Raw genomic sequence first — 14218 nt, 5'->3', positions numbered from 1 at the left:
GAATCAACCTATGAATAGTTTACTTAAAGATGTCACTGCATTGAAAAATGTATACTTTGATGTTTTTTGACTTACACATTTGAAATATGCAAACAGTTCATGCCTCCAAAGGTAAATTTTATTTCATTATGTCAAATAACAAGAACCTGAAAACTAAGCAATAGCTAACAGCGATGCTTATTTAATCTGTGAGAGCCCTGTTTGTCCGCCAGCCCCTGTGTGTGTGTATGTGTGTGCGTCTGTTTGGTGTGCCTGAAAACAGCACACAAACCAGAAGAAACCAACCAGAGGCTTCTCTGCCTTCCACAGCAATACCTCCTGGGGCCTCTGGCAGTCTTTAAAAGACCTGCTGACAGTCGACACGTGTGGCAACAAAACTCAGACCCAACATTTCCCAGGGCCCCTACTGATCCACTAGCTACAGCCCAGTAGACTGGCCTTCTGAAGCTATATCTAAAGCTTGTTAAATTTAAGTACCTAGTCTTTTCAAAGCTCTTGTAACTTAGAGTACGAAGTCTGAATTATGAGCTGGCCTATAGGTTGAGGTAGGTAGCAACAATATTAAAGGTGAATGAAGTTGTGTTGAATTTGGACCACGGCCTAGATGGACAGGCACAGGGCAGGCTATGAGTGCATTTGTTGAACTTGGCCCTGTTAGCTGAGAAAGTGTGTATGTGTGAGAGAGATCAACCTATTACATGTTATATATTCATAGCGGGGGTCTTTAATATTCTTCCAACTCATTTAGAGACTTGGCACTACCAGCAAAAAGTCTAGACTAGGCACTAACTTACCAGGCCTGTCGTTTTTTCTTCCATTGATATCCAGAAACGAGTTCTCGGCAATGAACTCTGCATCTAGGGAATCAAAAGGAAATATGTATTAGAGGATATGTATTTAACACAAACATGAGGTCACCTCTACTGAAAAGAGCTGAAATCTCAGAAGTGCTGCTGTTTGTTTATACAGCATGGGCTTGTAGACGTAGGACCCAGGTGTATATACATTACTTACTCGCGGAAGGCTATTTAAGGTATGCAATATTTACCGCCAGTGTTGATATTAGCCGACTCTATGCTCGAGTACAGCTGAAAGTAAACAGAATTGAATTGAATTGATTCAACTTCCAGGTGGAAAATGTATTTTATTTAAGCAAATAATGCGCAATTACATTTTGTAGTTGCAATAATAAGGTTTTACCTGTTTTCTCTAAAAGTGAGGTCGGATTCAACACAAAAATGGCAACACAATCTCACAGCAATTCTATTTTACGAGGTGGCTAATTCGTATGAATTCGTTCAAACTTATTCGTTCGTTTTAATACAATTTGCTTTCACGCCAGTGACATTGGGTTTAGGGGTGGAGTTAGGGGAGGGGGGCATAATGATTTTTTTCTAACAATCGCAGCTATTGTATCGTTATTGTACCATTCACGTCGTATGAATTGATTCGAATAAAATAGTTATGAATTCTTGCGAGATCAGGCTGAGAACGCAAATGGCAACCCAAATGCCTACATTGTGAAGGTTGTACTAGTGTTTGTGTTTAGCTTTGCACAAAAAAACGTTACTTAACACACACAAGAATTGTGTTTTCCAGGTAAATAGACGTAAATTTGTTAAAAGGTTTGTTTTGGTTCTAACTGCTTATCAAGATTCCCATCAAACTGTTGCTTCACCGTAACAACCCGAAACCATAATTGAGTATGCTAATGCGCTAGCATCTACTGTGGCTATTGCTAAATATGCATTTTGAATGCATATTTAGTGCACTTTTTTACGTATTAAAATATGTTTTTACAGTTTATGTTAGCATAGTTTAAAAGTTTTACAGCATTGCTTATATCATTGTCTCCTTGTGATTGAGTTGTTTGTGTCACGTTGGATAAAAGAATCTGCTAAATGAATAAATGTGTACTTACATTCCGTAACATGGGGTCTGTTGATTTTTATGCAATAGTCCGGCTGCCTCCTTCTCTTTAATTAAACCGAGCCTGTGAATCAATACGGTATTTATTTGCTTACATCTTGTGGTGCGGTTATGGTAATCTGAACATGAGATGAGACTCTAATGAGAAGTCTGCCTCAACATGCGATGAAAGGAAAACAAGCCCTTACGAAACGGAGGAAGAACAATGCCATGGAATGCAAGTGGATGATTGGAATGCCACACAGATGCTCGATATGTATTGCAGGTTTAACATGAAAACTCGGATGTCTTCATTCAGTGGTGCTTATAACAGAAGTATTGAGGTACCGTAAACTAGTATAAAGTCTCAAGAACAAAATACACAAATGTATCTTCTTATCTTTTCTCTTTTCGTCACAGTCACACAAGAGTTGATTTAGTCTTATCTTTCTCAGATATTTTAGCTTTTGTGTATCACATTCATTCTTTTCACACTCTTATCAGATCTGTCAACAGGAGATATCAAATTACCACCAGTTCTTTCAGACAAGTTACAAGACGTCTTAAGATCTGAACTTTATGTACTCAGCTGAATGGAATTATCTTCATTCACTTCATTGTCTGTACTCACAGTAAAGAGATCATAACGTTTCATTCTCAGACTAAAAACTGGCTACTTTTACAATCCTTTATATTATCACTTCTTTCTTTAAATGCACTTTTGTCTCAGACAGACAGAATTCGACCTTCTGGGCAATTTGTTCTTCTTCCACTGCTCTTAGAAACAGGATGTGACCATTTGATGTCCATTCCATCTTCTCCCATGTGCAAAACCAAAGAGGAAGTGTAGTGCGTTCGTTGCGCACCAAGACACACATACAAACCCATACACACACCCCTCTATCCTTAAAATAACACTGTACCAGCTGTCAAGAGTGTCTAACAACACAACAAAACACCTCTCTAGAGCCGCCAGCAGTCTGTCATTTGCTATGCAGTGAGTGTGTGTCTCTGTGCTGCAAATGACACCTTACTACACTGCACCTCTTGTGCAGCAGATGGTTGTAGACATAAAACAAGAAGTTGCTTTTGAGATTTAAGTTTTGGCCTTGAGATGTTCAGTTTTATCTCACCAAATGGCTAATCGTGTCTACATGTTAACATCTAGAGTAAACTGTTCAGAGGTTGGTTTTCTTTGTTTTCTCAGTTGTGTTTTATTTACGTTTAATCTTTAAAACAGAGATAACTAATGGCACAAATGTCATAACTATTGACAACCAATAAGAGTGTACATATATAGACAGCGTAGCATAGGTTTTGAAAGAATTGTTGGAGAAATGTTTGGTTTTAGACATACAGCCGCAGAGAAAATTTTAAAGAACATTTTCAGTTTTTTATGAATTTACTATTTATAGGTATGTGTTTAGGTAAAATGATCATTTCTGTGAACTACTAACAATATTCCTCCCAAATTTCAAATAAAAAAATGTCGTTTCTATTTGCATTTATTTGCAGAAAATGAAAACTGGAGAAACAGGTCAAAAAAGGATGATAGTATTTTCTCAAAACTCAAATATTGCAAAGAAAACAAGTTCATATTCACTTTTAAGCCATACAAATATTTGTACATGTATTTAGGAAAGGTTCAAAATTAAATTTTTATGTAATAACCTCGAAAAGTTGAACAGTTTTCATGTGTCTTGTTATGCTGTCAGTCTTTCACATTGCTGGATGACTTTATGTCACTGCTGAGGTTTGGTTTTATTGAAATTCAACAGACATTGGACTGGAATGGCCACAATGCATCTAGAAATGCTGATTAAATGAAAGTTTTTTTTCCGTGGCTGTAAAGGTATATCTATGACTTTGGGATCTTGACAAATCTGAGCACAATCTGAGTCATTGTTGAGATCTCACTCAAAACTCCAGGGAAAGAGGTTACTAGGGTATTTTTCATGTCATTGCTGTCTGGGAGATATTAAATTGCTTTTGTCGGTAATTTTCCATTTAGCTCACAGCCCCATTTGAAAGGAGAAACCTCTCTGAATAGTCATGAGATCATATGCTGAAAATCACATTGCTAAAATCTTTATTTCATGGTTTCATTTGCAACCTTTTAAGCTCTTAAAACAGTACACGTCTCAAAAATTATAGTGTTAATTAAGGGGAAATTTATTAAAAATCTATGTTTTATCCTCTCTGTTTTTTTATTATTAGTTCAAGACATTCTTGTCTGTTGGAATTCCAAGCCACAGCCCAAATGTCAAAGTGTTAGTGTACTGTATGTGTGGGACACACACAAAACGTGTTAGGAAGTCCTGAGGGGATCCTTGTTTCTTCCCAGCATCCCACTCAATGTTCTGGGATTTCTGGCATCAGCAGGTTAAAACCAGCTGAAAACAAAGGAGTAGAAAGCATAATGCTCTGAGAGCAGAGGAAGGATAAGGGGGTTTTGCTGGAGCTTTTGTTTGGAACCTGTCCAGCGTACTAAGTCCACCTTTTCACTGGTCAACATGACCATCCCCAGCTGCAACAATCTCCCATGGCAACCACTGCATCAAATTTTCTTGTGACAAAAAAGAATCATTTTCCATTTTGTAACTATCTTTCTGAGAACAAAACCATTTTGCTGCTTTGTTTAATGTGTTTAAAATGTTGTTTGATAACTACACTTAAAACGTATAACAGCAGCACATTTGACAGAATGATTCAAAACTCTTAAGAATCAGATATACTTCTTATTTATAAATAAAATATGCATGGGTCGTATTCAGCAATTCTCATAATGAATCGCAAAATGGTGTTTTGTAAAAATGAATTTACAGACGTCCCCACAGTAGCTCCTCAGAGTTCTGCTACTGTTCGTTTCTAAAAGCAACATTAGTCCAAATCCCTCACCGATGCTGTTAAAAGACACAGTTTAGAAAAGTTAGCAAGGACATGAGAAGCATGCTGATTCCCCACCCAACTATTGTCCCAAAACAGCACCGCGACAATGAGAGCCGTCGATGTAAACGCTAAACCATTCACAGCTACACAAGTGACTTTACACATGGAAATGCCCAAATAGAAATAAAGAGGGTGTGAATGGTCAGGTAGAAGGAAGCTCAGGAAATGTATGTTAAGAAGAGCCATCAGAGCTTCCAACTACACACGTGCATTTACATATGTGTGGATCTCTGCCAAACCCCAGATGGCCCGAGATGCCTTTTAAAGGCCTTTATTCTGCTGGATTATGGTGACTTTATAATGGGACTACGAGAAAACATTTTTACTGTTAAGGTGATGAATACTGAGTGTTTCGAAGGACTTGTGAAAGATGTTTTGAAATACAATGAGTTTCAAAGACATTCAGAAAGAGTATTTTGCACTTTTAAATGGGAACTGTTTGTATTTCAACTAAATCTAATATCACACTATACAGTCACTACAGTAAGTTATATAAGGTATAACTTTTGGCTTTTTGCTTGTTTTATGTCAAAGTCAACATTTAAAATGTATTATTCGATGGTATTGATGATGTATTTCAATCTGCATATGTACTATAAGTCATACTATTGCAAAAAGAAAGAGTATGGTCTTTTCAGTTTAAATAGGGGTGTTATATGGCTCAGTGGTCAGTATGTGGGTGTGTGTGGGAACTTCTCTGTGGACCGTGCCCAGGACATCGGTGGTACAGCTTCTATAGACCCATATTGATTTAGTTTGGACCTACAACTGACCCACACCCCATTCACACCACTAAAACTGCGGCCTATGCCTTCACAAGAAATCGTCCCCTCCTTCCATAACCTTCCCCCACCCTCCAGACCAGACGTGTTTACGGCCAAAGCTGGGGGTACAAGTCTTTGAGTCCCTTGTCTGGCATATGGAGCCTTGCAACAAAAGGGCTCTTGTGGAGAAAGCACAAAGCAGGTCGGTCCGTTTTCCAGAGGGGGAGAAGTCAAAGTGGTAGTAAAACTGAGCTGATAGTTTGAGGGGGCGGGGCCTCACAGGAAGAGAGAGACCAGAACTTTTGGGGATGGCAACACGTGCTGAATGACAGGAAGAAATGACTGAAGACTGTGAAACTATGTGAACTAAGAGAAATGTCTACTTTTAGTTCAATATACATCTACAAGATCTGCGTGTGTCTATTACTTCGTGTGAACGAACACCTTTTTAGCCGCTGCAACACATAATTTAAAAGTTTTAAAAGTACACTATAATAAAGTGTTTTTATCTCATTTACTGTAAAAGGAAAATATATCATATAACAATGCAATATAAGGTAATGAGAAAAACTAGGATTCATTTCCAGATCTTTTTTTTTTTGAGAATATTTTTCTCATTGCGTAGGCAAATGTTCCTTGTTTTAAGTATACCTACCTATACACCTAACATTTGTATAATTGAATGAGGTTGAAGAAAGAAAAAGAAAGAAAGAAAGAAAGAAAGAAAGAAAGAAAGAAAGAAAGAAAGAAAGAAAGAAAGAAGGAAGGAAGGAAGGAAGGAAGGAAGGAAGGAAAGAAAGAAAGAAAGAAAGAAAGAAAGAAAGAAAGAAAGAAAGAAAGAAAGAAAGAAAGAAAGAAAGAAAGAAAGAAAGAAAGAAAGAAAGAAAGAAAGAAAGAAAGAAAGAAAGAAAGAAAGAAAGAAAGAAAGAAAGAAAGAAAGAAAGAAAGAAAGAAAGAAAGAAAGAAAGAAAGAAAGAAAGAAAGAAAGAAAGAAAGAAAGAAAGAAAGAAAGAAAGAAAGAAAGAAAGAAAGAAAGAAAGAAAGAAAGAAAGAAAGAAAGAAAGAAAGAAAGAAAAAGAAAGAAAGAAAGAAAGTTTGGATATGAAAAAGTGACTTTGTCAAGTTTCCAGTAAACATAATGTGGATTCATATTATATATTATACTGTTTGCAAAAATATTTTTTTCAACATGTCAGTGGTCAGGTTGAATACTGTATATAAGTGAAGAGTGCTACAAAGATATTTTTGAGCCAATTTTTGCAAATATTTCAACACCTTCTGCATTTATATACGAGCCATTACTCTTTAACATTCAATACAGCTGAAAGTTATGGAACTGCTAGAGACATTTAACGGTTTCAGAGGAGCACAATGATTGTTGATATGTTTGTAATACTGTATGCCTGTAAAACCACATTCATGAGGCAATCTCAAAGACAGTTGTCACAATGACTTTGTGCACTTGTTCTGAGAATCATTTAGCGTTATTGGGGCTTAGAGCAGCAACCTTATATATCAAACAGTTCAATGAACTGACTTGTGCTGAAATCCAACGGAGATCAGGTCAAAACCTCATAGCTACAGTTTAACGTCCTCAACGGCTGAAGGGTGGCTTGTGATAACCCACTTGTTTTTCTGAGTTATGTAAGGTGGCTACAAGAAGACAGGCAACTTCAAATTCCTTCCTGTCTAAAGAAAGAAGTTGAATTTCACAGTCATTGGTTCAACAGTTAGACTTATTATTATTGTTATTATGGTATAAAATATCCTATCATGTCATCACCAGTTTTAACTGTGTGGAGGAATGTTTCCTTCAATAAATCTCTCTAAATGCCTCAACATGCAGTGTTTTCGCTATATTGATTCAACTGAAAATATTTCATTTGAATGAAAGAAAACCAATAGTAACACAAACTGTGTGCGCATATAAACCCACAATATGTTCTCTTTTATTTTGCCCAGAGGTTGAAAAGCCAAGCTACATCTGCATAAAGCTACATCTGCATAAGCTCCATGCTGACCAATCCAGCATCGCTGCTCACCCTGAATCCCTACAACCATTCCGAGTCTCCAGGAGGCCTTTATGTCACATAATTGTTCTTTTCTAAGCTTGGACGTCCTTGTGTCTTTCCCTTTCTCCAGAGCAGCCTATCATTGTGCAATCTCCTCCATCTTCCCTTTTTTGCCTTTTGACGTGTTGTTTCAAAAGAGGCTATTCAGGCCCGCAGGGCACAATACCTGCAATTAAATCTGCCCGAATACAGAGAGTTTGGAATAAAAGACTATGTGTAGCATTAATGCCTTGTCTCTAAAACAGTCCTCACAAACACCATTCCATGACTGCCAGTGTTTTCTCACCTTCTCACAAAGACAATAGGCTTCTCAAACATTCGGATGGGCGTTAATCTTGCTTACTTGCAGTTTGCCGCAAACAAACAAACCCTTTGGTTTCAGTTGTGTGTCTCCCTGACCGAATTTAACTTCCCTAGTTTTTATCAGCCGCAAAGTCTAAGTGTCTGTTTGTGCAGCCCTATCATTCTCATAGCAGAATTGTATGAGGTGTTGACGCTCCATTCTGTGATAAGACTTCATTGTATGTTAAAGGGACAGTGTCTTTTGACCGTATAGCTCTCCTTGGCTAATATTTGAAGTGTCACTTTCACAGGAGTGGACGTGGTGAGAAGTGCTTGTTTTTTTCTAATCCCTGTAAACAAAGAGGGAATGATGAAGAATTGAATTAATGTGAAACTACATTGTGACCCGCCCTTAAACTATAAACTCGACCAGTGGGTTGTGTTTTTATAGAAGCTGTGGTGACCTATAGTTATTTTGGTTTTTGGATGGCTATTCTAAAGTGAATTTACAATCAAACAGCCTAGTCAAAAAATGCAAACAAATAGATAACAGACTCATCCATTGTGTGCAATATCCTAATATTAAACCTTTCCACTGGAAAATCATTGACTAGAACTGAAAATAAACTATTGTGTACTGTACAGATGATCAATCAGTTTAACAGTTGAACACTCTTGGATAATGAATATGATTATTATGTCCCATTTTCACTATTCATACCTTATCTGTATTCCCCAAGGACTACTATCCATTGAGTGTAATATAAAGATTGCCCCCCTGATTTGGTCCCTCAAGTATGATGGGTGTCTCATAAAGGCATGTTGATGGTGCTAAAATGGCCTCGGGTCAGACACCCGAAGAGTCTTTTAAAGACGAACGCAACAAAAATAAGAGATAACTCATTTTAGTGTGACACACTAAAGCTTAATATTTTGATAAGAAGACCCTTGATGACACAAAACCACTTCATAGACTTAAGTCAGGTCCCTGAGAGATATACACTTACACCAGTAAACATTTTTGCTTTACATTTTAAGTTGCGTTTCTTTTAACTTTTAACCCCAGACTTTTAAATGGGTCTTGAATAAATGTATTTATTTCTTATTTAGTGGCTAATATATTTATCTAAATACTTCATGAGCATATGGACATATTCTGACAAATAAAACTACATTAAATTGATTATAAGTCGACATAAAACAATTAAAGTTTGTGTGTGCTACTGTGTTATTCTGAACAGGATACAAGCCAACTTTTCTCACTCTTAAGGGGGCGTGTAAAAAGCACAAAAACACGCCTCTTTGAAAAGTGGGTGGGGTTAGCTACACGTTTATGGTTATATATTGAGAATCCAACAGCGCGCTTGTATCAGTTGCAGAACTTTACAACAGAGCTGTTGAGCAGTTCAACATTTCCTCAACTGCACCTAAAAATCACAACCAGGCATCTTGAAAATGCCATCTAATTTTCTCACGCCTTTCCTTGAGCTGGACGACGAATTTTGCAAGGTAAGAACATAAAGCTTGAAACGAATTGAAAGAATTATGAAGTTTCAAAAAACTTATTTAAACTTTTTAATGTATAACATTTTAATTCCTAAGCTCTACTGAACTTTTTTAACTTTATAATTGCTTTAGTGAAACTTTAAACAATACAAAGTGCGCTAAGATTCCTCTCTCTCTCTCCTGGTTTCTAGGGTTTTCGCAGTATCGATCTGACAGATGTTGCGAGGCAGCAGCGTGCAGTTGGATTCCAGCGCAGACATTCCTTATGCCCGGTCACTCTTCCCAACTCCAAATTCAACAGCACCGACAGCAGCCCGTGGCCTCTGTCCGGCATCAACCAACACTGGAACCTCGAGCAGAAACAGCAGCTGCCCCGCTCCTCTCTGAATCACATCCCGTTCAGAGTGGACAGATCTGTCAGTATGATTGAGGGACACGTGAGCAGTCTGGGGACTTGCGAGTCCACTACGCCCCTACCTCCACCGCCCGGCCTCAGCATCAGCAACAGCTCCCTGTCCTCCCCAAAGTGTCTCAGTACGACCACCGCGCCCCTGTCCACCCGCTACAAGACGGAGCTCTGCCGCACCTACGAAGAGAGCGGCACCTGCAAGTACGGTGCCAAATGTCAGTTTGCGCACGGCATGGATGAGCTGAGAGGCCTCAGCAGGCACCCGAAGTACAAGACCGAGCCATGTCGCACTTTTCATACCATTGGTTTTTGCCCCTACGGTGCTCGGTGTCATTTCATACACAACGCGGACGAGCTTCACGGGAACGCGCACGGACAGAAGAGCAACAGAGACCGACCTCAGCTGCTGCGCCAGAGCGTCAGTTTCAGCGGCTTCTCCTCGCAACCGCAGACCCTGACCGGTTTCCACGCCGTGCCGGACGCGCTTGCCTTTTCCAGATCATCTTCAGTGTCTCCCCCGCCATCAACGGGAAGTCCCGACCTGCTCTCCCCGCTTTTTCCAGAGCCCTGTAATTTGAAGCACAGTTACCCCTTCGCGGATCTGGGCAACAATGACGCGCCGCGTTTTTGCGCCATCAATGACTCCATAAGCACCAAAAACCTGGCCTACGCGCTGACGGGCCTGACTGCTCTCCAGCGCAGCGCCTCCGCGGACTCTCTCTCGGATCAGGAGGGCTACACCAGCTCCAGCAGCCTCAGCGGCTGCGACTCCCCCGGCATTGAGGGCAGGCGTTTGCCCATCTTCAGCCGCTTGTCTGTCTCAGACGATTAGACTTACATTACCTTGTGCATATTGCATTCACACTAAAGCAGATGTCTCTCTGCTTTGACTTGTACAGTTTTAGACATATTCGTTTTTTTTATATTTCAAGAAAGAATTTGTTGGCAATGTATACTGTTGTATACCAGTTCGATGCTGCAGTGGGTACTCCGCCTAGATTTACTACTACTTGTTTGGGATAGTCTCAAAAGTTCACATTGACTGTTGTGGAGAAGGTGTCAAGGCTTCTTTTTTTCTTCTGGGCCACTTTTAATGCACCCACCTGTAGTCTAACCAAAGCTGAGCAATTTAGAGTATATACATATAGTGTAATGTCTAACCTGCTCTCTCAACCTACTGTAAACAATGTAGCCTTTAGTTAAGGCATTTTTAAATCGACAGTATTATCAAGTAGTTTAACCTTAGTTTGTTTTAAAAACCTATTTATTGCTTTTTTGTATAATATGCAGCGATTGTATTTTTTGTTCTTTGGTTTATGCGCATTTGGAAGAAGGAACAATGTAGATAAGGCTTTTTTGTTTGTCCGAGCCCATTTGTCTGCTTTGCACGAGCTAACGTTTAGCTTTAATTGAGACCAGATGCACAGAGTCTAAAGTTTGGAATCTCAGGATTGTTTTTGAAGGGTACCGATACGCCACTATCCTGTATCAGCCTCAATGCCTTTACCAGTAATAATAGTCAGAGATATCCACACGACATTCATATGCAAACAAATGTAAATGTGAAAAGTGACAATGTACCAGAAAGAAGTGAAGATGTACCATGGTATCGTCTTGTGCACTCTTAGTTTTTATTTAAGAGGCGAAACTTGCAATGTGGACATTTCTCCATGTGTACACAACAGAGAACTGAAACATAGTTCATCACTTGCAAAAATGAACTGGGGGTTCTTGTAGGATCTATTTTATTATTGCCTCGTTTTGCCTTGTGACATAAGACACGCTTTTGCCTTTTGTTAACTTAAAACTTATTTATTTTGTTCGATCGAAGTGGGAAAACAGTATATTGTGTTGTGCTTTTGTTTCATGTTTGTTTATATATAATTTAAATGAACTGTTTACATTCCGTGGGATGGCAATGCCCATTTTCATTATAATATATTGTTTTTAAAAATAAACTTTGAAGATGAGAAGATGATTTGTTTCCTCGCTTTGCTTTACTTCCATCTGAATTTCCTTGTGTGGCTTTACTTTGTTTGTTTGAATGCACTTCTAGGGAAAGTTTTCTGCACCCCATTAGCTTTGCATTGCAAACTGTTGTGTTTTTAAGTAGGTCCATCGGAGGCCCTCCGATCTCATATAATTTAAAATACGCAAACACGGTTGAATGGCACTCCTTCCATCTGCCGTTTAGAAAGAAAGAAGAATGCATACTTGACAGCTATTTTAATTATTCAAGCGCACACACACAAGAGAAGTGAACAGATGAAGGCTTTTGTGTGTTACTTTGCTCATTGTTCAGGCATTTGTGCATGGAAGACTAAGAAACATCCCACTGTCCCATACGGTCATGGACAATAGCCAAAGGTCTCGCTGCCTTTTATTGAGACAGGCCCGGGCAATAAATGAAATGCAGGGGCATTTCTCACATCAGGGCTCCTTTGTAAGGCCACTTTCCTTTTCTTAGCAACATCTGTATGCTAATAGGATGGCAGAAGGGAGGAGTAATTTGCAAATGTATTGCAGAGCAGTAGGTCTTTGGAGCAGCTTAACTAGACACTGCTGGTTACACACTTGGTGCAAAGAATGACGGGAAAGTGGGGGGTGTTCATGTGAACGACCCAATCACTTACAGGGAGCTGGTGAGATAGTGTGTTTACAAACATGTGTGTGTGTCATATGCCTTTAAAACAAGCAGAGATGCAACCATGAGCTAAACGCTGTGTGTCTGCTGGAGAATTTCAATGTTACATGCATCACTACTGTGATTATTTACCCTCCATTATCCTCTCAAAGAAAAAAATGATTTTGTGCCATCTGAATTTCAAATCTGATTCTTGTGTTTTCTGGTGTGTCCTTGGATCTTTTATTGAATGCAACAAAATCCAAAGGGTTGCTGATATAGCAACATCAGTGGCTGTGGGCCTGGTGAAGCGTGTATGTGGCAAGGTTAATATAGCTTAGACTAAATCAAACTCTAAAATATTCAATTAAAATACAGCTATGAAATTTATTGCAAAAGATTTGTCAACTGACTATTGTGGCTTAAACACTTTGATGAAAATAGTATCAATATTCTAGCAAGACGCGTTCACATAATAGCAAGCAAAATGCTCAATAAAAAAATAACAAAAGGTAAAGTTGCCTACCTCTCCAAAATTAATCAAATGATATATTGCATGTTGTTACCACAAACCTATGAACAAGATTGTGGTGAGAACATGCAATGAATGACTGATTTGAAAATTTTGTACGATTTTGCTAATTTTATTGTATTATTGCTCCTGTACACATATCGCTTTATTGCTCCTGAACTCTCTGTTAGTAGCTTTGGATAAAAGCGTCTGCTAAATGACTAAATGTAAATGTACGCATAATTCACCATAAAACCATTAAAAACAGATAATAAATGTTGATCATTGAGTGCAAAGGGATAATCTGGTTATTTTATATAAAATATCCCTATCTGTATTCAACCAGTCTGCTTTTAACTGCCAATATATAAATAAAAATTGAGAGATTTTGAGCTATTGGTATGTTTTGGGGGCCTTAACCCTCCGATGTTTTGGGAGCGCTGCACTTCAAAGTTTGTAGCTATACTGACACCTTGTGGTTATGGAGTTATCCACGCAGACTCTATGATACAAAGTTTAAGCAGATTAAAAGGTTTGTTTGAGCTGTTTTAACAGAAAACTTCCCTCGGTATATCTTAAAATATATCTCAATGCGCACCAGTAATGATTTTTTTTGCACGTTTATGAAAGCTACTCCCGTCTCTGTGTAAGCACAAGTTGCTGAACCTGATATGATGGTGTGGTTTGGAGTATTTTCAATTAGACCTCAATTAGACTGGTTCAAAGCTGAGTTCAATTGTAGGTAATTAAAATCGATATCATTATATCCTGCACTTCAACACAACAAATAAAGAATAATGTTATCTTTTAAAGGTTTTCATTGGTATAGATTAATTTAAATGAGCAATTAAAAAATCATGTGATAATACACTAATACATTGTCAGAAATGTGTCACATTATGCACATTTTTAATCCAGATATAGAGGTGCGACCAGTTAAAAACTCTTAAAAAGTCTGTTAATACCACTGAGATTAGTAAAAAATGAAATTTCAGCAAACAATAAATTCTCAAATGTAGCAATGTCAGTGTGTAAAAACATAATCATTTTAAAATACTCTCATCCAGTTCTAATGTAATACAGAATATATAACATATTTTGCTTAATGTAATTTCTTGAAACCCAGTGAAACCCAGCAAAACTGATCCCAATTAACATATTCCATAGTGAAAAAGGCCCAAAACGATGCTGATG

At 38.3% G+C, this 14218-nt stretch overlaps 1 protein-coding gene across 1 annotated transcript; it reads left to right on the top strand.

The window, feature by feature from the left end:
* The first annotated feature begins 9313 nt into the window (after nt 1-9313).
* Nucleotides 9314-11868, top strand: LOC130562842 (mRNA decay activator protein ZFP36L1). Its single transcript, XM_057348124.1, has 2 exons — nt 9314-9484; nt 9673-11868. The coding sequence occupies exons 1-2, from the start codon at nt 9431-9433 to the stop codon at nt 10720-10722; spliced, it is 1104 nt and encodes a 367-aa protein (XP_057204107.1). The 5' UTR covers nt 9314-9430; the 3' UTR covers nt 10723-11868.
* Nucleotides 11869-14218: the final 2350 nt, after the last annotated feature.

This window comes from Triplophysa rosa, linkage group LG12, assembly GCF_024868665.1.
Source record: "Triplophysa rosa linkage group LG12, Trosa_1v2, whole genome shotgun sequence".
Classification (NCBI taxonomy): Eukaryota; Metazoa; Chordata; class Actinopteri; order Cypriniformes; family Nemacheilidae; genus Triplophysa; species Triplophysa rosa.
Note: the sequence above shows the minus strand (reverse complement) of the source record. Positions and strands in the feature narration are given on the sequence as shown.

Bases quoted from the DNA above. Each gene is read 5' to 3' on its own strand.
- LOC130562842 (XM_057348124.1), top strand. From the start codon at position 9,431: ATGCCATCTAATTTTCTCACGCCTTTCCTTGAGCTGGACGACGAATTT. The intron at 9,485-9,672 runs GTAAGAACATAA...CCTGGTTTCTAG, and splicing joins TGGACGACGAATTTTGCAAG to GGTTTTCGCAGTATCGATCT.